The sequence below is a fragment of the Sebastes fasciatus genome, chromosome 24 (genome assembly GCF_043250625.1).
Source record: "Sebastes fasciatus isolate fSebFas1 chromosome 24, fSebFas1.pri, whole genome shotgun sequence".
NCBI lineage: Eukaryota > Metazoa > Chordata > Actinopteri > Perciformes > Sebastidae > Sebastes > Sebastes fasciatus.
In genome coordinates, this window is record NC_133818.1 from 4,731,732 (window position 1) to 4,756,947 (window position 25,216).

Consider the following 25,216-nt stretch of genomic DNA (forward strand, 5'->3'; position numbering starts at 1 on the left):
TTTGTCGACAATTACTTTTGGCTTATGTTGAGTCTTGTGGTAAGATGAGGGGGCCAATGTCGAACAGCAGCTTCCAAATAAATATCATCCTTTTACAGATCCAAGCAGCCAGGCTGCAGGAACACGAAGATAAAAGATTAAACTTTCTGACATTTTCAACAAACTTGTAAGCCGTCTTATCTTGTCTGTTACCGGTTTTATTTCTCTGCCTGCTCTTTCTAATCATTTATTTAATCACTTATCTGTTGAATGTGGAATGATGAGCAGCAGCGGCGGCGTGATAGCAGAAGCAAGCTTGTGCCAAAAGCATTAGGGGTTTGAATCTAAGATGAAACAATGGAACTACTGCACAACTAATATGATTAAGTGCACAGTTGATGACGCTTTTAAAAGAGGACAGCAGCAAAGTAAGAATTATCAAGTCAAGTCCAAGTCAAGTGTATTTAAACAGCCCTTAATCACAGTTAAAGCCCCAAAAGACACACAAGAAGCAAGCCACATTAATACATTATAAAACTAGAAGGGCACTTGAAGAGCGCAGACCTCTGCCAAGGCCATTTCCATATGTGAAAAATAATGGATTATAAAGGGTTTCGGATCTGCTCCAAAATGTAATGGGTTCTTACTTGGCCAATGATACACCCTTCCACCAATTGTCATGAAAATCAGGCCAGTAGTTTTTCTGTAATCCTGCTGACAAACTGACAAACAAACCAAAACGAAAACACTATCTTCTTGGCGATGGTAACAATAAATTACAACAACAACAACAACAACAACAACAACAACAACACATACATTAAACTCTTAAATAAGAAGAAGGCCCATCCAACACCCCAACGCAAAATCTCATTGGGGAAAGAAATATGGAACTGGTAAAATAGAGATTAGGTTATCCTTAACCCAGATTATCAAATGTGCAATTGGTGTACAGAGGGGAATTAGATTAAATACTGATGGTATGGATAAACAAAATAAAGATGTTTGTCAACAACATTTGGCTCACCAATTTGACCCCCAACATTTTGTGTTTCTTTTTAATTTAATCAATTTAATTTTGGATATAGATATCTTTGGGATTATGGATTATCAGAAATATAACGTTGAGTATCATCCGCATAGAAGTGAAGTTTCATGCCAAAGGAAAAGCGGAAGGCCCAGAATAGTGCCTTGTGGTACACCAAAGTTTATATTTCTGACTCTGAGGTTACAATTAGGATCTTCCAAAATATTTTTTTTATAAACCCATGACCTAAATAGAATGAAAACGATCTGAAACTCAATAAAAGCAATTTATATGAATTGTTTTTGGACTGTTACCCACTGAGTTGGCTGGCTATGGTCCAGTTGTCTGACCGTCAATGGTTACATGCTGTTGGTTACTCATGGAAAATCAACATTGATCGTAGAGGAAAGTCTGGCAGTGATGCTCAAAGCCAATATGACCCGTCACCCTCTTTTACAAACATCACTTTCCATGACTTACCATGACTTTCTATTTATAAGTTGTAAAGTTTCTCTGACTTTTTGTCATTAATTTCAAGTTGTAATTTTAATTTTCTGGTTCTCTACTTAAGTTACACTTTAAACGCAAATGCACTAAACAACTTCCTGTAAAATGACCCATTGATAAAATGTTCTAATGTTACTTGACCTCCACTAGAAGATTAGACTAGCATACACCTCCTTTTCATTCATTTTCACTTTTTCACACTATATTGGGGTCAACTCGGCCCCCTTTTGTCACCACTCTCCTACACCCAACAATCAGTTGGATTGACTGTCACTGCGATCTACCTCGCTCTCTCCTTCACGCCCTTCTGCCTCCATTAGGACCCTGATAGCACACATGGGTGGCTATGAGGACACGCTCTGGTAGGGGTGGGGTGGTAATGGAGGGGTCTGTGCATGCTGGACCAGTTCATCACCTTGCTGGAGGCCATGGGCGTGGAGGGGGGTTAGTCAACTTAAAGGGCCATGGGAGCTGCCCCAGTCCCTTAGTGTGCCCACAATCTGCCATCTTGGTCCTAAACTCCCAGACTGCACCTCCTCTCTCCCGATAAGGAGCTTCCCTACATCTTAACCGGTAAGAAGTTTGACATTTGACCTAAAGGAGTGCTTTGTTAAAAAGGGTGAGTGAGAATGCTTGGCCATAAAACAAGATATATTTTAAGATTTAATCCTGATACAGACATCAATACTGTTGATTTATTCACTGGAGAGTTATTTATGATTGCAGTTTTTCATTTAGATAGCTTATTATGGTCCTCTGAGCCATTAATACTGCTCCATCAAACAACTTCTGACAGATTATCTGTCATTTCTCAAAGACTGAGGACACAGCACATTTAGCACTAATAAGGATTACTCAATTATACAAGAATGTTATGTAAACTAGTTTTTCCCCAGCGCTGCCACCAGTCTTGGTTTTAGTTTTTTTTGAAGGTGAGCCAATAGTGTCGTACGAATATAAAGCAGATTTCCTCTGACGTGGCGCTCTATTCTACCACACTCTTCCTTTGCCTCTTATGATTCAATGTGGAGCAAATTTAATGCTCTATTTGTAGTTTATCCCATGGGCCATTTTACAGTCGGGTGGGTGGGTACAGGCATGGTTACCACTTTGTGTTGCATAGGTACAAAGAATTAAGAGCACATGCATATTGGGAGCCTCATTACGGAGCTTTTATGTTGTTTGATATACATGGAGAGCATCTGTGCTAAATGAAAACAAAGAGGTGAAACACTTCATTGTCTGCATTGCCCCTAATCCAGACAGCATAACCCCACTGTTTGCTTCCCCTGGTAGCTCCCTTAAACGTTCTGCTGCCGTCCAACCCTAATAATGTCAGATTAAGCTCTGCACACAACTGTCCATCTGACATGAGGGCTGGATTTGTGCTGGATTGGAAAATCTGGATGGGATGCCTCCAAAGCTCTGTAATTCTGCACATACACACTCAGAGATAGAAGCAGATTAAAAAGCAGAGGAGGCTGGGGAGGGTATGTATGCCACGGCACACTGTTGGGGTTTTGTGCATGTATAAATGTGTGCGGTTTGACCTCTACTTCTTGCAAAAAGTTCCCCAACTGTCCTGAGTGAGGCTGCACATAACAAACCCCTCAGTGTGTTGTAAATCAAGATTATTTGAACATGTCGCTGGGTTATTTTGGTGTCGATTGTTATCAGCAATGACAAGGACGATAGCTTGGTGGATTTCAGGGGTGCTCGACCCTCCCCTGGGATAGACGAGCGCCCCGGAGGCTACACTCCTGATTCATCCCCAGACGTGCCCCCACGATGCCCGTGTGCCTCACTGGGCATGCCCCCCTTTTGTTGAGGGAAGGGGGGCGGTCGACGGGGCGGTGGGTGATGGTCACCCAGATTACGCCTGATCATACGGCCTATTTACACTTGACACCAAACAGTATGGCAAACAGAGTATCGCACCGCGGCAACAAAAACGGTGCTCATTGAGGACGGTTTGGTTTCATCATATAATTTCGAGAACGGTCACGTGTTCCTGTGGTCGCTCACGTGACTCCGTGAAACGGACCAATAGGGTGGCACGGTTTGTCAGAGCGAAAGGAAGAGGAGAAAAAAAATCATTTTCCCTTTGCGATTTTTAATCTTGCAACACCGAAAGTGGTCGTCATCTACTGTATCCTGCGCTACATAAAGGTAAACTCTCTTTTTATGGCTCTTATTAAGAATTATTTTGGTAAATCATAAATCAAGGTGTGCATTTCTTCCTAGAATGCTAGTATCCAATAGAATTTATTTATTTTATTTATTTTTATAAAACATTTCTGGACTTCTACAAGCTGTTGAAAACTTGCATGAAATACCGGGTCACGCCGAGCCGGGTAATGCCGTTCAATAATTAATTAACTTGATAACTTACCCCCAGTCAAGAATAATCATTATCCTGATAATGAGCTGTGACACGGTACGACTTATTGACTCGTTACCTAATTCGGTTATTTGCGGTAGATCAAGTTAACATTTTCCGAAGTTATCCTCAGCGCGGTTAAATAAGGCGACTGCATGATGTGTGGAAATATTTTGGTTTTCCCAAGAGAATAGTCAATTTTATGGTCAGTCGATTTTGCTTTCGGGGGTCTCTTGATCATCATTGTTTGGGTGTCCATTGTGTTGGCTTAGATTCAAGCATGAGCGATTATATTGTTGAAGAATTAGCCAAGAATGAAACATGAAATGATAACTGGAAGAATTGCTGTTTAACTATGAAGCTGTGGGACTCACTGTAGGATTGATAACGTGATGGTCAGTGGAATTGATACGGCCGTCCCCCCGTCCCCAAGATCATTATTCCAATTATCGTCACACTGATATCAGCGCCGCTGATGGCCTTATTCTCGGCTCGTCATAGACCAAAATGTCATTCGTCATTACCTCAAACGCTGTGTTCGACTTGAAATACGCCGATGACTAACTCCTTTGTTTGGGATAAAAAAGCAGTGAAAGTCTGGTGTGCTCACAGATCTGTGTTCCTACTGTAGGGGACGAGACTAAAATAGAGCAATAACTGAATGGGGTTTGGTGGGAATGACGATGAATGAAAGAACGTGCTTTTTGGATGTGTTCTGCATGACTGCTCGGCGAAAGCCCCGCGTATGGAAGCCATGACTTTGTGACAAGCAGTGATCTCACATTACAAATTGTGGCAAATCTAAAATGGCCGACTTAACGCTCAGGCTCTTAGCGCTGCATTCACAGCACAACATGGTGTGCCTGCATTGTAAAGCCCTTTACACTGTGCCGCCACCACCGCCACGTAGTACCCTACTTTTAGAGCTACTTGACTTGGTGACTGCTTGCTGCATCCTCTGATTTGACTGGTTGTGGTGAGGATGTGGTTTTGATTGTGATTTAGGCTGAGCTATCAGGATGCAGGGCTGCTGATGTGGGCTGACAGCTCTTGAGAGCACTGTCATAGTGGCGTATAGGAAGGCCGATGGGGTAGACGCCCCCTCCCCTACTCCCTCGCCGCACAACACCGCACCGCATACAACAAAAGCCTGCGCCAGACGAGACAAGAGCTGCTCATATACCAGAAAACTGAGAGCCAAATCCTCAGGACTCAGTGTAACTCCTCTCCTCGGTCCGCCTACAGTTACTATTCCTGACAGGAGCGACCATCGACACCAATTATTCATCAGCCTTTTCTTTCTCCTCATCCCTGTTGCTTCCCCTGTCACAAACTTTGCCTCTAAAATGAGTTGAAAGAGTCCTGAAAGTGAGAGGTTTCTTCATGCAGAGCCGAGGTGCTTTGAACAGATCTGGTGAAACCATATGGATCAACCAGGTCACCCTCTGTGCTCCCCCTCTGCTGCCCTACATGCACACTCATTTCCCTTTTGTTCGCCCTTAATTGGAGCACAAACATGTACGTTAGGAGATCCCCCCGGTCGCGGGTCAAACATATTGGCTTCATTACAAGTTTTATTCTGGGCCAGTTGTTCAACTGTCTGACTGAATTGATTGAAATCAATTTACAAGGATTTACAACATGGATAAGATGCAGTGCATAACTCCTTAGAGCCACCCACATTTAAAAGTACTATATGCATGCATTTATGTACCAGGTTTTCATTGCGTAGAAAGGTTTTAAAAGGTGCAGAGAAACAGTGATGAAGATTTAAAAAGCTCCCTAACAAAGTCTAGAATGGCAAATATAAAGAAAACCTTCAGAAAGGCCGAAGCATAAAGTAGAAATATCTGTGGATTATCTTTACAAAAGAGGTTATTTGATAGCTCTACACAGTTTACCTTGAGACTAACCACGCTCTGCATTCAACCAAAACTTTCTGACTCACCATCCTTCGCTGAGAAACAGTCATTTGCCAAACTGGACTTGAACTCTAAAAGAAAAGGCTGCTTGCAGAGAAGTTAACTTCAAAGTTACAGTATGACGTCGCTTCAAATGATTGCAGCTGTTTATCTACAGCACAAGAATGAAACTTAGTTTTTAAGGGCCAACTGAATCCTGTACTGGAAATCTCTCCAGATGCAAAACATCACACACGAGAACTTGGACCATAAAGACATACAACCAACTAGAGCTGGGTGATATGGAAAAAATACCTTGATATTGATATTGTAGGGTTGACTAGTGGTGCTTGAGATGAGATTTTTGATAAATAATCATCAGTATAATGACAAAGTGGGTAAAGACAAATAATAGAGCAGCAAGAACAGTCAGAAAATGACATCACTTTACTGTAATTCAGCCTTTAAAACCAAAAGACAACACTTATACCATATCATGATATCCAAAATCTAAGATGATGTCTAGTCTAATATCACAATATGGATATATGGATATATTGTCCAGCACAACAACCAACAAATTGCTACAATTAAAATACCAAATTTAGTGAGTTTACTTTGAGGAAAACTCCCCGATACTTTACATTAAAATGTCACATTTTCAAATCGAAGAGAGACAGAAGCACAAAAGCCATTTCTCATGCTGCTTTTTCATTTCTCCTCACAAAACACTGTTTAATCCAGAAAAAGACTCATGTAAAATGTGTTGTTCAATATTGCTACAAATGAAAAAAATATTGCTCTTCAACCGCAGATTCATTTAGTGAAACGTCGGCCTCTCAGCAGCTCTGCTGTACAGTCATGGAGGGTTTTATATCAAAACATCATAATGACATATCTGTAGATATGTGGATTAGGATGGAACAGATGACAGCGGCTTTGGCCCAGATTAGACTGACGGCCGTCCATTTAATGATTTTCCTTACAGGATTTCACGTCTCTCTCTTTCTCTCTCTCTCTCTCTCCGTCTGGCAGCGATTCTATTGACCTATGGCAACGTAATTATATGAAAACCTATTTTAAAATGATGATACATGCCTTACTCATCTCATACAGCTACAGAAAAACTGTTTAAAACATGCACGGAATTGGAATTAATTTTTTCTCCTTAAATTTTCAGTTTTTAAAGTTGCTTTTTGGCGTTTCAGTGGATAGTTTTAGCATCACATGATCGTCTAAATTTGCGTGACGAGCATCTGATGGAATCACTGAATCATAGTTGATTTAAAAATTATCATTATTTGCATAAAGTATCACATATTTGAAGTTTCAGTCCAAAATACCCCAACTCTGAGCACCTAACATGTTTACAAATGTCCCTAAATGTGAGTCCATCCATCATTTACCTCTAGAAATGCAAACAGCAACAGCTTTTGAATTGATTAATGTACATTTTGCACCTTTATGTTTGATGCTAGATTTGTTTCCTCTCCACAAAAGCATATCAAATCTATAAAAAAATGTCTTTAAGCTGAATTTATTGGGCAGAAATCCATTCAAAATCACAACAAACGACGAAGGAAAGGTGTCTCAGCACTACAAGACAAACAAGTCTTTAACTTAATCTCTTATTCTTGGTATTTTGAGCTACTCGCCGCAGTTTCTTTCACGTTTTAAAACACTGTCTGACAGAGTGAAGTGCATCATGTCAAAAGGGGCCAAAGCAAGTTGATGGTCACTTAGCTGTGCAGTGGCGCTCGGCCTGCAGTGCACCGCAGAGTCTAGTTTTACATGCAGTGAGGATGTAATGAGACGCCTCCATATCTGCAGCAATCCCTGCCTTCTTTATGTCAAAGTCAAGAGAACAAAAAGCATGTTTTTAAGCCTTTAAAACACCGATATGTGTCCAATAATGATCAATCATCCGAGCCCTTTCCAGCTTTCCTCCTCACCCAAATGCACTCCCACACCAAATATCTCCCCTCAACTTTGCTCTGAGTGTTTTTGCATCATTTCCACATCAGTGGCTCTGCATAAGAGCAGCATCTCCTCATTGTTAGGAGTCCATAAAGAGATAAAAAAGGCGAGGAGAGAGGAGACCAAGTTCTTCAAGAGCAATGTATTTTTTTTCTGTGGCAGACGCAGGGAGAGATGGGAGGGGGGAGCCATTTTGTGCACTGCGTTGTCCAGCCGAGCGTAAAGCGTGATTAATTCAATAGCCGCCATAGAGGAGGAGGCTAGCAGCACTGCAACACCGAGCATGACCCACTTTCCCCATCAGATGTCATGAAATATTCCCCACCATCCCTCTCTGGGTTTCTCTAACTTCCTGTCTGATTAACAAAGAGACAGGGGAGGAGAATCACTAATCAATGCGTGTAATATGTTTGATAGAAGTGGCCACAGAGCAGGAAATTCATTTTAAACGTTAGGTGGATGTTAAAATGCAGCAAGAAATTCAGACCTTAAAATAAAAAAGCTGCCGATTTGCTGGAAGGTTTTAGCCCATTGGGGCAAATGATTCACGGGGCCTTGACCTAATTCTATTATGCTACAGGATGTATGAGCAAAATACAGTCTGGGAGCACAACTATTCAAACGCAGCTCTTAACGCTGACCTCGTCCAACGGACTCGCTCTCGTTGACCTAAATCTACATTCTGGGTTTTAATCAGAGGGAAGGAGGCTCTTTGAAGATGCTTTTTCTCATTATTGTGCATCTTTGTAGAAATGAGAAAGCATGCACAGAATGTTATTTAGTCATCAGCTTTTGGAAAAGGAGTCCAAAACCTTAATTTGCAGCCTTGAAAGGGGATGAATACTGTGCCATCTATCATCAACGTTAGCTTGAATCCTGTCGTCAATCTTGGACGTTTTTTCTTTTTTTTTTTTCACCCCCCCTCCCTCCTGCCCCTGGAGAGGACCTGCACCGCTGGCTTGGGTCTTAAACCCAGATTAAGGCTTTTTATGTAATCTGGTCTCCTCTGGGAGATTGGAGAGACAGCTGGCAACAGAATCCCTGTCCTTATCTCTCGAACCTCCCCTGGCCTACAACCAACACATTCCCTCAGCTCTAAGCTCTCAGCGCCGCATGCAGCGTAGATTAAGAGGAGGAATCAGTTCTGGAGCCAGCGGTGGAGGCTGCAGCCATACTCATGCAAAAAAATAACACATTACAACGACAGCAACTATTCCATTTAGTCCTCTAGAGTCCAGATTACTTTCACACTTTATTTAGCATCTTTTAAACATGCATGATATCCTTCTGTCATCACAAACTCAGCTAGAAGTCCTATAAACTATACGTTTAATAAAGCCGCCTGGAACCCTTAATACAACTATAAAAACATACAAATCTTTAGTGATAACCACTAAAAACATCATTATAGAACTGTTCAAGGTTGTAAAACTATTGTTTTATCATTTATACGCACAAATACAGCTGAAAAAATGTACGTAATTAAACTATAATAAGGTCTATTGACATGTAAAGTGATTTTATCTCAGTGAAAGTTCTTGTAAATGACTGAAAATATTAATAACTCAAAGTTAACATTGATGGTTTACAGGCATGATACATGATATAAAAATAAAGTTATGTTATTATAAATAAAAATGCTGAATGTTTTCAACAAAAATGCCAACGTTTTGTGAGTTTCCAGCCTCTTAAATATGATTTTTTTGTGGTTTTCTTGCCTTAAGTGTCGACAATAAGGCAATTTTGAATTTCCTTATGGAATCATTGTTTATTTGTTTATCCATTAAGTGACTTATCTACATTTAATCTACCATAACCTTGCTTTCATTGTGTGCGTCTATAGTCCACCTACTTTATTTTGCCAAACATTTGACAGAAAATCAAGCAACTGTTTTGATAATCGATCAATTATTTTAGATAATTTATAAAACAAAACCACAAATCATTATCTGGTTGCAGCTTCTTCTGGTTTGCTGGTTTTCTCTGTTTTATATCATTATAAACTTTAAAAGAAACTAAACATTTAATAGACAATATATGAATTTAATATTGGAGAAAATAAAAAAACTTGGTTTATTTATTTATTTACTTTTATTTATTCTTCTTTATAAATCTATATTTTTTATATACTTATTTATTCATCTTTATATTTCCACATTTTTTATTTACTTATTTATTCATCTTTATATTTCCGCATTTATTTTCTTATTCTTTTACAGATTTAGTCTTTTTTTTATGGCACTCCTATGACTCCATATAATAATAGTTCTGTAGGCAACCTGAGCACCATTCAGGGTCATTAGATGTTAAATTAGACTCATTGTGTTGGTGATGAAAGCCTCAACAGTTTGACAGGAAGGTCAAGAGTCACACTGCATGAATCATTTCATGGATTTTCTTTGACTAATTTCAAATATTCATATTTCTTTTCGCCGAGAACAGAACTATAAACTCAATCAGCTAATTAGAGATCACACGAAGGAGGGAGGGAAGGAAAGAAAAGGAGTCATTTCCACACAGCAAGTTTGCCTCTGATTGGCAGACGGTGACATTATCTGTCTCTTCAGTCAAGGTCAGCTGCTTGTTTCCCACATATTCTCTTATAACCGGCTGCAAAAAAAACCTGGTTCAACTTATATTTAGAGCTGTTTCTCTCCTTATGTTTTATAATGTTATCAAACTCAAACTGTAGCATTAGATGTGAAGGGTTCAAGGTGTGAAATATTGAGCAAAATCATCAATATGTTTTAATATGATTGTACTTATGTGACTGCTTGCATCTCTATTTCCTTGGTACAGAATAAAAAAAGGAAACATCTAATATTAATTCATTTTCACTCACATTTTCAGGCCTAATTTGCCTCTCCGTGCCCTCAGAATCTGCCTGATCATATTATATTAATTTATTCTTTATTTGCATTATTTTTTTTTTATCATTTGAGAAGTTAAACTCGTCATCTACAATCATTATTTCAACTTAAAACACTGATTTCCTGCAGTTTCACACTCCAAATGTGTTTCCACTTCTAATACAGGAGGATGATTTAGTCAAATTTAGCAGCAAGCATTTCAATTGTGTTATTTTTGTCATCATTAACTAAAGCTGGGTGAACTGTGACTCTCTAATATCTCACATTGTAAAGGCCTGATCCATTTAAAGATATTTCAGATTAATTTATTCACAAAAAAAGTTGTAAATGTGCACCAGATTAAAGCTCATCCATCCCTGACTGCAGAGCAGAGACAGATCCACCATCAGGACTGCAGCTCCCTCTCGTGGTCTCTCTCCTAACTGGAGTCTTGACTCATTACATCACTTGTCAGCCAGAATTAGATGGCGTCCAGCTGAAATGGGTTTGATAAAAATAAATATGGCGCTCAGCGTTCGATGGCTCATCTCGTGACTGGAGAGACATATGCTGACCTACATTTCAACGGCTTTTATATCAAGCTGTTGTCGACTACAGAGAGACGGGGTCACGTTACTTGTTTGTGAGCATATTTACATTATGCAAGTGTATTGTCTTTTTTTCCCCGGGGGCCCAAGTTAACCATTTTCCTCCCTCTTTCTGTGCAAAATGCAACATATAAGCACAAAACTGATATAATAAACTCCCTAAAACTAGATTTTAGGGGCCACTAATTCTCACTAGAGCACCAAATGTGGATTAATCCGCCGCTGAAAATAGTCCCCAACAAGTACTCTTTTTCCTCCTGTTTGAGTAACGTTTGATAAAAACTAGAGTGAGTCTTTGTTACAAGTGAAACTAAATATCTGTAACCTACATAGAAACCAATAGGATTGGGGCTGACAACACAAGTACGTTGTGAATGAGAGAGACGTTCAAATTATAGAATATAACCATAATCATCCTTGTATTTATGTAAGTTGATATTGTACTTTAGTCAACGTACGCCACAGTACGTCAGTCTGTGCACCGATTCAATACCACAATTTATTAATGCAGAAAAAAATCAACTTGTTTAACTGGAATTCAATTCTTCTTTGCCGCTAGTGCTCAAAGACTATAGAAGCAAAGAGATGAAACTCCAGTGTTTTTTGACAACAGCTGCCGCCATTTTGGACTGAAAACGCTTATTATATATATAACATTTTATTGTTCAACATAGGCCATTTACTTTTGTACGGCACTTTTTAGGGGGACGTTTTACTGATGTCCGGTAGTCGTCTGGTTTTGGTTAACTTAACTTGTTATAGAGCAACGAGCTTAAAGTGAATTTAAAAAGTGTGAAAAGTAGTATTAACGTTATAGTTGCATGGTTTGTATCCTGCTTTTTGTCACCTGTTGGATGAATATTAACATTAAACTATCTGAATAAAGCACTACACTATATTTTCATTACTGACGTGCAATTTCACATTCACTAAACAAACTTAAAGTGCCTCAGTGTCGCTCCACGTCCACAGCCTGAAGAGACAGCAAGAATGAAATGAAACCCATCCTAACCTCAGCAGGTGTGTCTGTATCTTTGTTATCTGGCAGGTGACCGGTTGGCTGACTCCACCATCACACTCGCGTTGGCCCTTGAACTCCTCTCTCACGCGACCACGCCCCTTCCTTCACATCCAATCCCAACATGGAGCCCATCAAGGTCCAATCAGAAGGTGGACTGAATGTGACCCTCACCATCCGGCTGCTGATGCACGGCAAGGTACCAAAACACCAAAGAGCTTCTCTCAGCTATTCTCTAACTCTCTTGTTCTTATTTCCAATTATCTACCAGATAATAATAGATCATCTCAAGCCCCCCTGTGGCACAAATACACCTAACTTTGTTTGTGTTTCTGCAGGAGGTTGGAAGCATCATAGGAAAGGTATTTATCACAGACACAACAAGCAGACTAAAGCATCATAACGCCTGCAGGAAGCACATCTTAACAATGTTTTCTTTACTTCCAGAAAGGAGAAACGGTGAAGAAAATGCGTGAAGACGTAAGTACAACTTTTCTGCACTTTTCTAGTTATTGCTATTATGTGTTTTTGTCTCATAATGATGTATTTTTGTGCTCTACAGAGTGGCGCCCGTATCAACATCTCAGAGGGGAACTGCCCTGAGCGGATAGTCACCATCACCGGGCCAACAGATGCTATTTTCAAGGCCTTCGCCATGATCGCCTACAAGTTTGAGGAGGTATAACATTCATCATCTAAACACTATAAAGTGCCACATTATACTGAGTTAATAGCACTTACTATGCTGCAGTGTTGGAAGTATTCAGTATGGAGACACAGGAGTGCCATAAAAAATAATATTATATTTAAAAAATAAATAAAAAGAATACATTTGTACAAATTATTATTATTATTATTATTATATAATTATTATTAGTATTGTACAAACAAATACAAGAATAAATAAATAAAAAATTTGGAAATATAAAAAGAAAGAAATATAAGAATAAATGATAAATAAAAAATTTGGAAATATAAAGAGAAACAAATATAAGAATAAATAATAAATAAAAAAATTGGAAATATAAAGAGAAATAAATAAAAGAATAAATCAATGAAAAATATAGGGAAAAGCAAAAGCAATAGGGAAACCTCGGATTTGTACTTGAGTAAAGTACATCCCACCATGGTCTGCCCTAGTGTCTACTCTGTACTGACTGGTCTCCACGTGGAATACAAAGCAGGCTTGGCCCCGTTATGTAGGACAGAAATATGCTGATCTAACCTTGCAGCACCCTTTGAAAGTGGGCCAGTACTGTGTTTTGATTTGGGCGCCGTATGAGCACGCCAAACCAGAGAGTCTCCAAAACAAAACACTACATATGGACCTGAGCTACAGGGATGAGGGCGGATAGGTCAGTTTGGAGGAAGAAGTATACACATTATACGTTTATTAATGTCCAGTATTTTCAGATATATATTATAATGTCATTCATTATCTGTTTATACACCAGCCTCTAGTTATGGGCGCTGCAGGAGTAAGTTAAAGTTGTTGTACGTCTTTATATCGGCTTACAGCTACATTATAGTGTGTTTTAAACCATTTTTTAAATGTTTATATACTTATAAATAACATGTTACTGTAAGATATTACAGATTATTATATAATTACATAATATAACACTTAATTTAAGGTGAGAGTGAGTCATTGCAGCACAAAAATTGCCTAATTCAGCCTTGTAAAACAACGATTTTAGACAAATTATTAAAAAAACCTATGCACTTAAAGCAATTATACACAGCTAAAAAAGTAAATGCAAAAAAATAAAAATGAATCAGAACCTATGCTGCAATAAAAGTAGCAGAACTACACCGTACAAACACATTCAAGAGAGAGTTTTCTACCCGTTGTACTGCTGCAGGATGCAGGCGTGAAGGTGGATTTCTCCACTCCTTATACAGTAACTGATGCATTTATCTGATAACACCTGGTCTCTCTTCTCCCCTCAGGATATAATCAACTCTATGAGCAACAGTCCAGCCACCAGTAAACCCCCGGTAACCCTGAGGCTCGTCGTCCCGGCCAGCCAGTGTGGCTCTCTTATTGGCAAAGGAGGCTCCAAAATCAAAGAAATGAGAGAGGTAGACTCTGAAAGTCTATACATTTCCTATACATACATTTCCTCATATACGTTCAGGTTTAATACAGATTCTTCCTACCTTTAGTCAACAGGAGCTCAGGTCCAGGTTGCAGGCGATATGCTGCCCAACTCCACCGAGAGAGCCGTGACGATCTCGGGGGCCCCAGAAGCCATCATCCAGTGTGTCAAACAGATCTGTGTAGTGATGCTGGAGGTACAGTGTGGAGGGAAGGGAGGGAGCGGGAACATGAAGGAAATATGGACACATACGGAAGATATAGTTACAGTTATAATCCTTAAGATTTCAGCCAAACAAACTCACATTAATTCAATGGAGACACAATTTAGTGCAACAGTGCGTACTTTGTGAGGGCAGCTGAAGTATGTACTGAAGTAAAAAGAAAAAGTATGGAACGCAACCTAACACTGGATTACATGTGCATCACTTCTGTGGATCCATTGTCTGTGTTAAAGCAATGTGAATGGCTGAATCCGCCACTAACAATGAAAACGGCAACTTTAAATACGAGCAAAAACGGGGTCTGATGTTGTGAAAATCTTAAGGATTATAACTCTAACACAGCTAGAAGTTTGACAATAACAAATTCTGTTTTATCTTCTGCTAATATAAGTTCATAAGTGATGCATTTGATTGCTTTTTTGTGTTTTGATGTCTTGGTTTGTAAATCTGGAAAGCTTCCCTTCATTGCATTGCTGCAAACACATTTCCCCAACTACAAATACATCAGAAACTATCAACACTGGCTTTATATACATGTCAAAATTAGTTTGTTTCCTCAGCTGACTCTCATGATGCTTTGGATGAAAGGGCTCCACACTTTGTAGTTGTCTCTCTTTTCTCCTGCACCTTTAATTTGAGCTATCTGCACAGCCAGTTCTCCGTTGGGCCGTCATGATGGCACCAGCCATGGATACTAGGAGATATGTGACATGACTGTAAGTCTCTAAAAATGTGAGCCGATATTTAAAAACACAGTGTGTAGAGTCATCATTATCCAGTTGAAAGTGATGTTCCAGGTAAATCCAAGTTTAGTTGTGCACTGAACCACGATTTGGACATTTGATGTCAGCATGAACACACAGTGAAGAGCACTTTTGTGTCACAGGTTGTCTTCCCTAAGGCACCGTCCCTCTATGGTTTCACTTTATGCAACTTTCTTCTCTTTCTTTCTGTATCTTTCTCTCTGCTCTAACACTCTCTCCACATCTCACCCCTTCTTCTTCTTCCCCCCACTCTCTCCTCCTTTGCTCTCCTCAGTCCCCACCGAAAGGTGCCACCATCCCCTACCGCCCCAAGCCTGCCTCCACCCCTGTCATTTTTTCAGGTGGCCAGGTAAGAGCAGACCCACTGGGGGCGTCCACAGCCAACCTCAGCCTCTTACTGCAGCACCAGCCACTGCCTGTTAGTGTCTCACCAGGTTTTTCTCACTTTTCCTCCCTTCCTCACTGAACCCCACCCCGACCCCGACTAGCATGAAACCATCACTGCTGTTTTACTGTTTCCTCACTGTCACCCGTCACCTGCAGCCACTCCAACAGAACTGGGATAAATGGCATTAACAGACTTACCGGTTAACTGATGAGGAGATGAAAACATCCTTGTGTTCCTCTCTGATGGGACTCCAAGATGATCCTAAAGGGACAGAGCAAAGTTTAATCAAAGGAACTCTAGTCAAAACATAGAAAAACACTAAAACGATAGAGATAAAACAACAACAAAGTTACTTGCAAACAACTTTCCTTCATTCATAACCTTGTAATTCATGATATCTGACAGCCATCATGTTGGCTAACTCACTTAACTTAACCGAGACAGAACTAATCTTGATTTTAGTAGCACAGCTGGACTAAAACATCTGTTAAACTTAAGTCTGGGTCCAAAAGTAGACATAACATGCTGGTCATGTTCAGGTAAATTGACTTAAAACTGAGCCAGGTAGGCAGCAGAGCAACAGGTAAACACAAGGCTAAAGGGAAGTAGGTGTGTGGACAGAAAACTAAACCAGGAAAACTCAGTAGGGGCGCCGAGTGGCCTGGATGTGAATGACAGGAGATGAGCGGAAACAACACAAAACACTTTACCATTAAAGAACAACATCTCACATCCACTCCGATCCTCAAGAAAGCCACACATTATTACTTTTATTATCAATTAATAAGCTGATTATGTTATTAATCAATTCATCTTATAGTCTACAAATAGTCAGAAGACAGCAAAAAAAATGGCCATCACAATTTTCTAAATACTTGTTTGACCAACAGAACAAAACTCGAGAGTTTACTATCATATAAACCTTCAGCTAATATTCACATTTAAAAAGCTGGAACCAATGCATTTTAACATTTTTCTAATAAAATAAATGACTTACACATTGAATCTCTTATCAAAATTACATCTGGTTAATTTACTGTCGATATACTAGTCAATTAATCGACTAATCGTTTCATCTCTTATCGACTAAGCTGCTTACGATGCAATTTAGGGGACAAACCCAGTTTATTTCGTTCACCGGCAACTAGCGAAACGCCTTGTGAACGACTCTTTTGGTTCTGTATTTTTTAATAACACCCTCCTATATAGTTTAGAGAAGATTATAAGTCCAAGAAGAAACTGACAGAAGGGCGAGACTCAGAGAAAAAGTCGTATTTATAAATTCGTCTGGTACTTCAGCACCACTGACAGCTCCATGGATTTATCATTACACAGTACAGTTAGTCAGGGCCACTTATATTTTCCCTTATAAAATCACCTTTAAATCACTTAATACCCAAAAATATTCAGCTTACTGTCACATAACACAAAGAAAATCAGCAAATCATCACAATTAAGAAGCTGGAAACAGAGAATTATTTGCATCTTGGTTGATAAATGACTTGATAATTAACTAATTCATTATAAAAATGGTTGATTAATTGCTTCAGCTCTTTATTTGGCATGCTTCTTTTATCCAACAATATATTAATTATCACGAGTAAACTGGTATTCTCATCAATTAACAGGAAAGCTGTTTATTAAATTTTCTACATGGGACAGTGTTAAGAAAGCAAAACACGTCAATCTGGAAGTCTGTTACGATTTTAAAATGTCTACATGTCTAAATTTCCACTCTGCTGACCTCATGCAGAGTCTTGACATGTTATTTTTCTGGTTACAGTCTCGCTCTGGTTGCTGTCTTGACTGACAAAATGAAATTTAGCTCAGTTCTGACCTCTGTGGTTGCTCTAAACCTCACGTCCAATAGGTCAAATCTCATTACTCCTCTCAGGGCCGCTCCTCTGGTTTCTCCCCACACCCTTCCCCGTCACCTCCCCACTGTCTGAGTTGTCCCTTATTGATTTAGTTCAACTGGATCTGATTGATGAACAGTAGGAGAACATGACAGGGAATCTATAGTGCATGACTGTTGTGTAATATTGCTAAAAATATGAGTCTGTAGAGTGTTTGTGTTGTAGAAATGTGAATTGTTTTTTCGTTTTAGTTGCAGAGTTTATAGTTTTAGCTTATCAAAGATGTATTTAATACAGTATATGTTTTGTTTTATGCAATCACATGATGCTCCGATGATGTAATGAGATAACAATAAGCTCTTCTCATGTTTGCAGGCTTATACCATTCAAGGACAGTACGCCATCCCACATCCTGACGTGAGTGCTCACCCCACCAGGCAGTCAACAACTGCACTCTCCATAATTCTGTCCCGCTGCATTGCAGGCTCTTTATTCTCTTTCCACCCATATTAATATTAATTGTTAATATTAATACAGCTTTTTTTCTGATATGTAACTCCTATATCTTCTAACTTTTCTGCCCTTTGTTTGGCGTTAAACCTCATGGGGCTTGGCCTGGTGGCTGGAGGTTTCACTTTATTTCAATATGATGCAACAATGGACTTGATACAGGATCTCTATCAGCATGTTGGAGCCGTAACGTAGTGCAGTTGGAACTTTTCTTTTGTTGGTGTGTTCAAACACGTTCTGACATTCAAGTTTTAAATGTCAGTTGACAAAAAGCATTTCATTCAAAATCAGAACCGGAATAAAACAAAGACGGAAGTCGCAGTAAAAAGCTGCTTTGGCAGCTGAGTTAAGATGATGGAGTTGCCCTTTAATATGAGCGAGAGTTTTTAAATCTCCCAGTTCTCAATGCGACAATGTCACTTTAACAAAAATTAAAGACTACATGATCACGTCTTTACTGTGGTGAATTAGCTTTTATAAGGAAGTTTATGTCTTTAAACGAATAGAAGCTGACAGTTATAAAGTCATATATCTCAAACCAAAAAATGTGGTCGAATAGGCAATTGAGCATTCGTTAAACCCGTCTCCAATCACAGCTTAGCGTGCAGCTAACATTAACTGAAAATAGACAGATAGAAAAATAGACACTAGAAATTAAGAGCCTGTTTTTGTCTTCTTCTGTCTGAAATCAAGGATCGTTTAAAGAACATAAATACATAATTTGAGTGGTAAATCTGGCGTCATTCAACATACTATTGTTTGAATAGTACGGATCTTTTCGGACGCACTCCACTGTAATTTACGTCGTCACTTCCTGAGAGCCTCCTTGCCGGTTGGAGACACGTAACCACGGTAACCCGTGCCAAGCTCATGTGACCAAAACCATTTAAAAACTATAACACGACAAGCAGATTAAAATCTTATACTTACACTTAAATTGAAGCGTTATTGAGCTATTGATTTACCGACGCACAAGGCACTTTTGAGTGTCCGTATGAGACGCAACAGGATTTCAAGTAACTACGTTGTAAACCCACCTGCGTCAATATTAAACGCTCCGAGAAAAAGCTCCGGGAGTGTGGTGATCGTAGTTTAAAGACTGAAAAACTGCTGCTCGTGTCCCATATGAAACGAGCAACGTTTTGTTTGTCTTTCTGTTCACATCGTTAAGTTTAATTTTCACTTTACAGACGTAGTAATTTTAAGCCAAACCATGAGGTTTTGTTGCTTAAACCTAAGCAAGTGTTTTAGAAAGTGTTAAAAAGTTATGCCAAGGGACGAGTTGGGATGAGAACGTGTTGATTCACCAACATCCCTCCATCACCCCAGTCTCAGGCCAAGTCCTCTATGAGCTTCTTCTTCTCTCTCTCTCTCTTGGTCTTTGTCCTTCACCTGTCTGTGTTGTTACTTCTCCTCAGATCCTCTTTCTACTCTCGTAGCATTTCGGACAGACCTGTGTGTGTGTGTCTCTGTGTGTGCGTGTGTGTGTGTTCACGAGTGTGTTTTTTTAACGATGACCTCATAGCACTGCTGTCCTCCTCCTCCCCCCCTCAGCAGTTGAGCAAGCTCCACCAGTTGGCTATGCAGCAAACCCCCTTTACCCCCCTCGGACAGACCACCCCTGCCTTCCCCGGTACGTACCCACCTACACGACGACCCTCTTTACCAAAGCTCCTTCTCTCGTTTTTACCTGTAGAGACAAACACATTCTCTACCTCCTTTTCTGCTCTCTCTCTTCTTTTTCCTGTCTCTGTCCTTGCTCTTCTTCTTCTTCTCGTCGTTCTCCTCCTAATGGTCTCTGTGGTGCTCTGCCATTGACATGGCCTGCTGGTGGTCTGCTCTTGTTGATGTTGAGGTTTTTCTTTTTGTTCTTTGGTTTTCCCTCAGTATCCTTTTTTTTTTTTTAATGATGCAATCGCCTCAGATCGTAGAGTAGAATTCAACTTGTCAGGTGGAGATTTATTCAGTGAGTGTAGGCTCTGCTCAGGGCTGAGCCAGACTTTCCAGTGACACAGAAATGCTACTGGTCAATAGCCAGGGAAAACTCCAGGACTACTAACAGTTCATTAATGCTGTTCACGCCCTCAATGTGCCAAACTCTATTTTATGTCCTCTTCCTTCCCTCCTCTCTTTCTGTGTGCCTCCTTCATTCAGCAGCAGGTCTGGATGCCAGTAACCAGGCCAGTACTCATGAACTCACCATTCCCAATGATGTGAGTACATTCATCATGTGTAAAACGTCTTCTTGTGGGTGCTTTTTCATCCTATATTTCATTTTCTCCCTGACAGGGATTCATTCTAAACAAAAATGCAAACAACACCTTTATCCAAAATGAAAGATTTGTCATTCAAAAACTGACAGGTCGTCGGTTTTTAAATGAGAACAGGATTCATACGACAATATTGCAGGAAAAACTGTTACACATATTCAGCAGTTTTGATGATTTGTTGCCACTTTGTGCCAATTTGTCACTGCCAATATACTGCACCTTAAAGTTAAACACTCATTTTTAAACAGCAGACTTTTTAGAAAATCCATAAATGTGACATTGCGATCATGTCGGCTAACTCTGTCTTAAATATTTCAGTCCATTTACGGAGAGACTGGAATGATGAATTCTCAATTGATTGTTTCAATTATAAATTAAATTCCCAAAATAGCTGCATGAAACAGAAACAAAGCATGACACGGGTCAGGAACTAACGGCTAAATTTACAAACTGTGGTTTATTATCTTTTATCGAGGCTTCCTGTTGAAGCTTCCAGCGATACAATCTGACAGCAGATCAGCTGCAACTATTGAGATCTCCGTCTCCACAGTACAGCCAAAGGCAGTTGGCTTTGTAAAGTGAGTGTCCTTAATGGAAAAGACTTGTTGGGCCAAAGTAAGAAATATAAAATTTAGGCCGACAATGACGGGCTCGTACTCGTCACATAAAAATGTGCGTATCTTTCATGTGTTCTGGCCGTCCTAAGTCCCGTCCCCATTTTCTTCCCAGCTAATAGGCTGCATAATCGGACGCCAGGGAACCAAAATCAACGAGATCCGTCAGATGTCTGGGGCGCAGATCAAAATTGCTAACGCCATGGAAGGGTCATCGGAGCGCCAGATCACCATCACAGGGTCCCCCGCCAACATCAGCCTGGCCCAGTACCTCATCAATGCAAGGTCAGAGCTCACTGGCTGGTAAAGCACACACTTTGAATGCTATCAAACGATTTAATGGGCGTTATCAGGGGTTATCAGCCTCATAGATATGGGTTAGAAGGGGCATACTACACCTACTAGTAGGTTCAGAAGGCCGTTACCATCTATTCACATGGTTGATCACGATACGAATACAAGAAGACAACTCCTACCTCTAGTGGTTGTAATAATTATGATGGGAGCAACGGAGAAAGTCAGGTGACGTAGTATAAAGAGCGACACATTCTGCGTAAGGAGGAGGTTGACGTAAGTTATGTAACAAGTGTACTTATTTTACCCCAAACTATGTTCTTTTCCTAAACCTACCCAAGTAGTTTTGTTGCCTTGTTGCAATTCACTACATAACGTTTCACTTTCACAACGTGGTAGGTGCAGTTTGGCCCGTCTGAAGCATTATAATGCTAGTGATAACCACTGATAATGCCCATTCAATCAACTGATAACACACGAATTGGGTAGTTAAAGTGTGGTGTGAAGTGATCACATGGAACAGTCAAGGGAAAAAAGTAGAAACCTTCTTATCTGCATTATAATACAGAAAATAAGTGAAAGAAACATTACAAAAATCACATTATAATTGCCACAAATTTGGGGTTAAATCATAGATTGTATATAAGTGAACACAGTCACCGTGACGTCACCCATTGGTTTGTGGACTACCGTTTTGAAGCCTTGAGTTCAACATTTTGGCCGTCATCATCTTGTTTTTTTGCAACCAGACGTGACACAAAAGGGTGGAGCTAAGTACAACCGAACAAAGACATTTTTAGGCGACCATAAACTCATGTTTACAATGTTTACTGAGGTAATAAATCAAGTAAGAAGTAGGCTCATTTTCTCACAGACTTCTATACAATCAGACTTCTTTTTGCAACCAGAGGAGTCGCCCCCTGCTGGCTGGTAGAAAGAATACAAGTTTAAGGCACTTCTGCATCGGCTTCAGTTCTATGATTGCTGACTTTCCAACGCTCCTCCTACAGGTTCAGAGACGTGGCGGCCATGTGGAACGACCCATCTTCCATGACCACGTCCTGAGATCCCTGACTGGCTCCTCCGTTTGGCCCTTTCCAATGACTGACTACCGCAGACAACCCTGATGAAGCCCTTCGGACTCTGGCTCTGGCTCTCTCGAAAACCCTGACCACCTTCCCGCCCTGGTTCAAAAAGTTGTTTATACGTCAGGGAGGGTTGGGCGCTCATCTTTATTTCAGAGAGCCACAAATAAATACAAAAAAAAAAAGAATAACAAAAAAGAAATTCTCTGTTGATTAGGTTTTTTAGAGAACTGTTGAAGCATGTTGAATGTTTATTAGGAACAACTTGTGTTAATCTTTCTTCTTCTTTTTCTCTCTATCTATTTCTTTCTCTTTCTCTCTGTCAGTGCTGCGTCATAGAAACATCATTTAAAAGTATACACTTGTAAAAGATTGAGAATTTTTTGTAGAACGTAGTTATTTGCATATTACAGCTGCGCAGTGATGCTATCGGCAGAGTGTGTGGTGGGATGTAGCCAAATTATCAAATTTTGATAATATAAAATTGGACTCTTTCTGCTTTTGTCCTAATTTGCATCTTTGTCTACTTACAAATCCAATCTCTACCCATGACTCTTTGCTGCATCACATGACCCTTTTAAGCCAATGGTATCACTCCTAGAGCCTCCCTTCTCATGTTCATTTCCTATATTTACATTATCGCTTATATTGCATGTGTTCAGTGTCGTATCGTTGTGCATTTGAGTAAACCTGTTCAGTGTACGTGTTCCCTCTAATGTTATTATTATATCTTTGTGCTCCCGTTCTTTTCCGCAAACTTTTTCAGCATTTCTGGCCACTCACGTCTAGTCCTACTCCCTGCCCAAATGAAAAACTCTCCGACATAGCCTCCTTCTATCAACACCGATTACTAGTATATAGATGCATGAATGGGAATTAGTGAAAAATCAGTGGCTAAAACACTAACTGAAAAATTTAAATGATTGTTTACTTATTATTATTATACTGTATTTGTTTTGTACAAGGACTATTGTGGTTTAGCACAGTAGTTCGACTACGCGGCGCTCATGCAATAGACTATTCAACACTTTACTCTGGACTGCCTCTGATGTGGGAGGAATTAGTTGGACTTAAAAGCCAAGTGTTGCGTCCAAACCTTTCGGCTTCCTTCCCTTGTCTTGGAAAACAAATTTGGGAAAGCTTTTGAGAGAGCGAAACACAAGGGAAAGAAGCCGACTCTTCGCGGCAGAGAGGCCTAAACGTTTGGACGAAGCCAAATGGTATTTTTTGGGCCAAGGAATGTTCAGGGGTTCATTGGGGGGAACCCACGGGGCCTGGGCGGACGTGACCACTCAGTCTCTTTTTCAAGATTGTTCATCTTGTCTTTTCGTTGTCATGCGGTTGATTTGACGCTTTAGGTTTTGAATGTCTTTTTATTGTCACGACTACGTCAGCAACTTAATTGTTTTTATTTGAAAAAGGACAGGTTGGATGACAATTTCCTGCTTCACTGGTTGTCAGTAAAACCAGCATGTATTTATTTATGGTGTGGTGATGCACACTCTTTGTTTGTTGATCATGAAACTTAAGCTAAGTTAGTTTTCGTCGTATTGTATTTCATTTGAGAGGGAGGTGTGGATTGGTATGATTCAGTATTTCAACCATCCCTCATGAGGATGCTCTAAATACTCTCGGACAGCTTGAGTCATCTCGCTTCCGATCAGCTGAGCTCAATTAAGTTTTGACATAATACAAACAGCTGTTGAATGTTATTGTCGAATCACATTATCTACTGTCCAACACAGCAACATTTTCAGTGTCTCAATTTCTTCATACATATACCACTACTTCTGTTTTGTTTCCAGTAGCCTGCTGAGCTTAAAGGAGAAGTTTGACATTTATAAATATGCGTATATTCGTTTTCTTGTCAAGAGTTATATGAGAAGATTGACACCACTTGCATAATTAAGAGACGTATCAATCTTCTCATCTAACTCTCTGCAAGAAAGCGAATAAACATATTTGCCAATATGTCAAACTTTTCCTGTAACTTTGGGTCTTAAGCGCTTTGATGACATACATGTGATTATGTAAATGGACCAATGCTGTGTCACTATACTGAACCATGCATAGTCAATGATTATTCTGCAATAATTCTTACATTTTGATGTGAACTCAAGTAGTAGTGGCTAGCATTGAAATTATGAATTTGTGTTTTTTTCTATTATTTTGAGTTGTCATAGCTTGTACTTCAATGGGAATGTTTGTCAAATGAATAAAATGAAATGATGTTTTTCGGGCTTTTTAGAACAGTTAGCTAATACCTAAGAGGGCATTCTTTCCCAACAGCACTGTGCCAGTAAAGGACATCCTCAAGGGTATTATTGCTTTTATACAACTGTTATCAGTGCATGTGTACCATTGAAATGTTTGCTTCAAATTAGTACACATGTGTAAGCATTAAAAACATAGAAAAACCAGGAATGCTTATTAGCACAGTTGGTGCGTGCATTTGACAAAGATCTTGTTGTGTAATATGAATTTGATCGCTATGGCAGTGTGATTTCAATAACATCAATATTCATGTGTTACTCAGTGTTTGAAAACTGTATTTACATTTGTGTATATGCCTGAGTATACTACGACTTTGAAACAAACTGCAACTAATGCAATAATAGGGTGCAATGTGCAATTATTTATTCAGTTATTATTAGCGTAGATAACAGGAGAGCTGTGTAGCTTATTTAAAAACGCTTTTTTAATCCACTTTCCATGTGGCAGCAGGAAAAAAAGAATGACTAGACATGTTTTATTTTGTTTTTCAGCTTTTTTTTTGTTTGTGTGTATTGCAGTTTGGGGGAAAAAAAGAACTTGGTAACTATTTTCGATTGATTTATTTGCTATGTGCAGATCTATATTAGTTGTGA

At 39.6% G+C, this 25,216-nt stretch overlaps 1 protein-coding gene across 6 annotated transcripts; it reads left to right on the forward strand.

Annotated features, from left to right (window-relative positions):
- The first annotated feature begins 1,961 nt into the window (after window positions 1-1,961).
- Window positions 1,962-23,483, forward strand: LOC141763136 (poly(rC)-binding protein 3-like). 6 transcript variants are annotated; one of them, XM_074627496.1, is made up of 13 exons: window positions 1,962-2,086; window positions 12,277-12,445; window positions 12,585-12,608; window positions 12,694-12,726; window positions 12,809-12,925; window positions 14,197-14,328; window positions 14,413-14,541; window positions 15,607-15,750; window positions 17,952-17,993; window positions 19,641-19,719; window positions 20,241-20,299; window positions 21,086-21,255; window positions 22,275-23,483. In XM_074627496.1, exons 2-13 carry the CDS (start codon window positions 12,371-12,373, stop codon window positions 22,327-22,329), a joined length of 1,059 nt encoding a protein of 352 aa, XP_074483597.1. In that variant the 5' UTR covers window positions 1,962-2,086; window positions 12,277-12,370; the 3' UTR covers window positions 22,330-23,483. The 6 variants fall into 6 exon arrangements, with proteins under 6 accessions (XP_074483597.1, XP_074483602.1, XP_074483596.1 ...); XM_074627495.1 differs by lacking the exon at window positions 1,962-2,086 and adding an exon at window positions 3,423-3,682; XM_074627498.1 differs by lacking the exon at window positions 1,962-2,086 and adding an exon at window positions 3,423-3,682 and having other exon boundaries at window positions 20,244-20,299.
- Window positions 23,484-25,216: the final 1,733 nt, after the last annotated feature.

Bases quoted from the DNA above. Each gene is read 5' to 3' on its own strand.
- LOC141763136 (XM_074627496.1), top strand. From the start codon at position 12,371: ATGGAGCCCATCAAGGTCCAATCAGAAGGTGGACTGAATGTGACCCTC. The intron at 12,446-12,584 runs GTACCAAAACAC...GTGTTTCTGCAG, and splicing joins GGCTGCTGATGCACGGCAAG to GAGGTTGGAAGCATCATAGG. The intron at 17,994-19,640 runs GTGAGTGCTCAC...TCCCCCCCTCAG, and splicing joins ACGCCATCCCACATCCTGAC to CAGTTGAGCAAGCTCCACCA.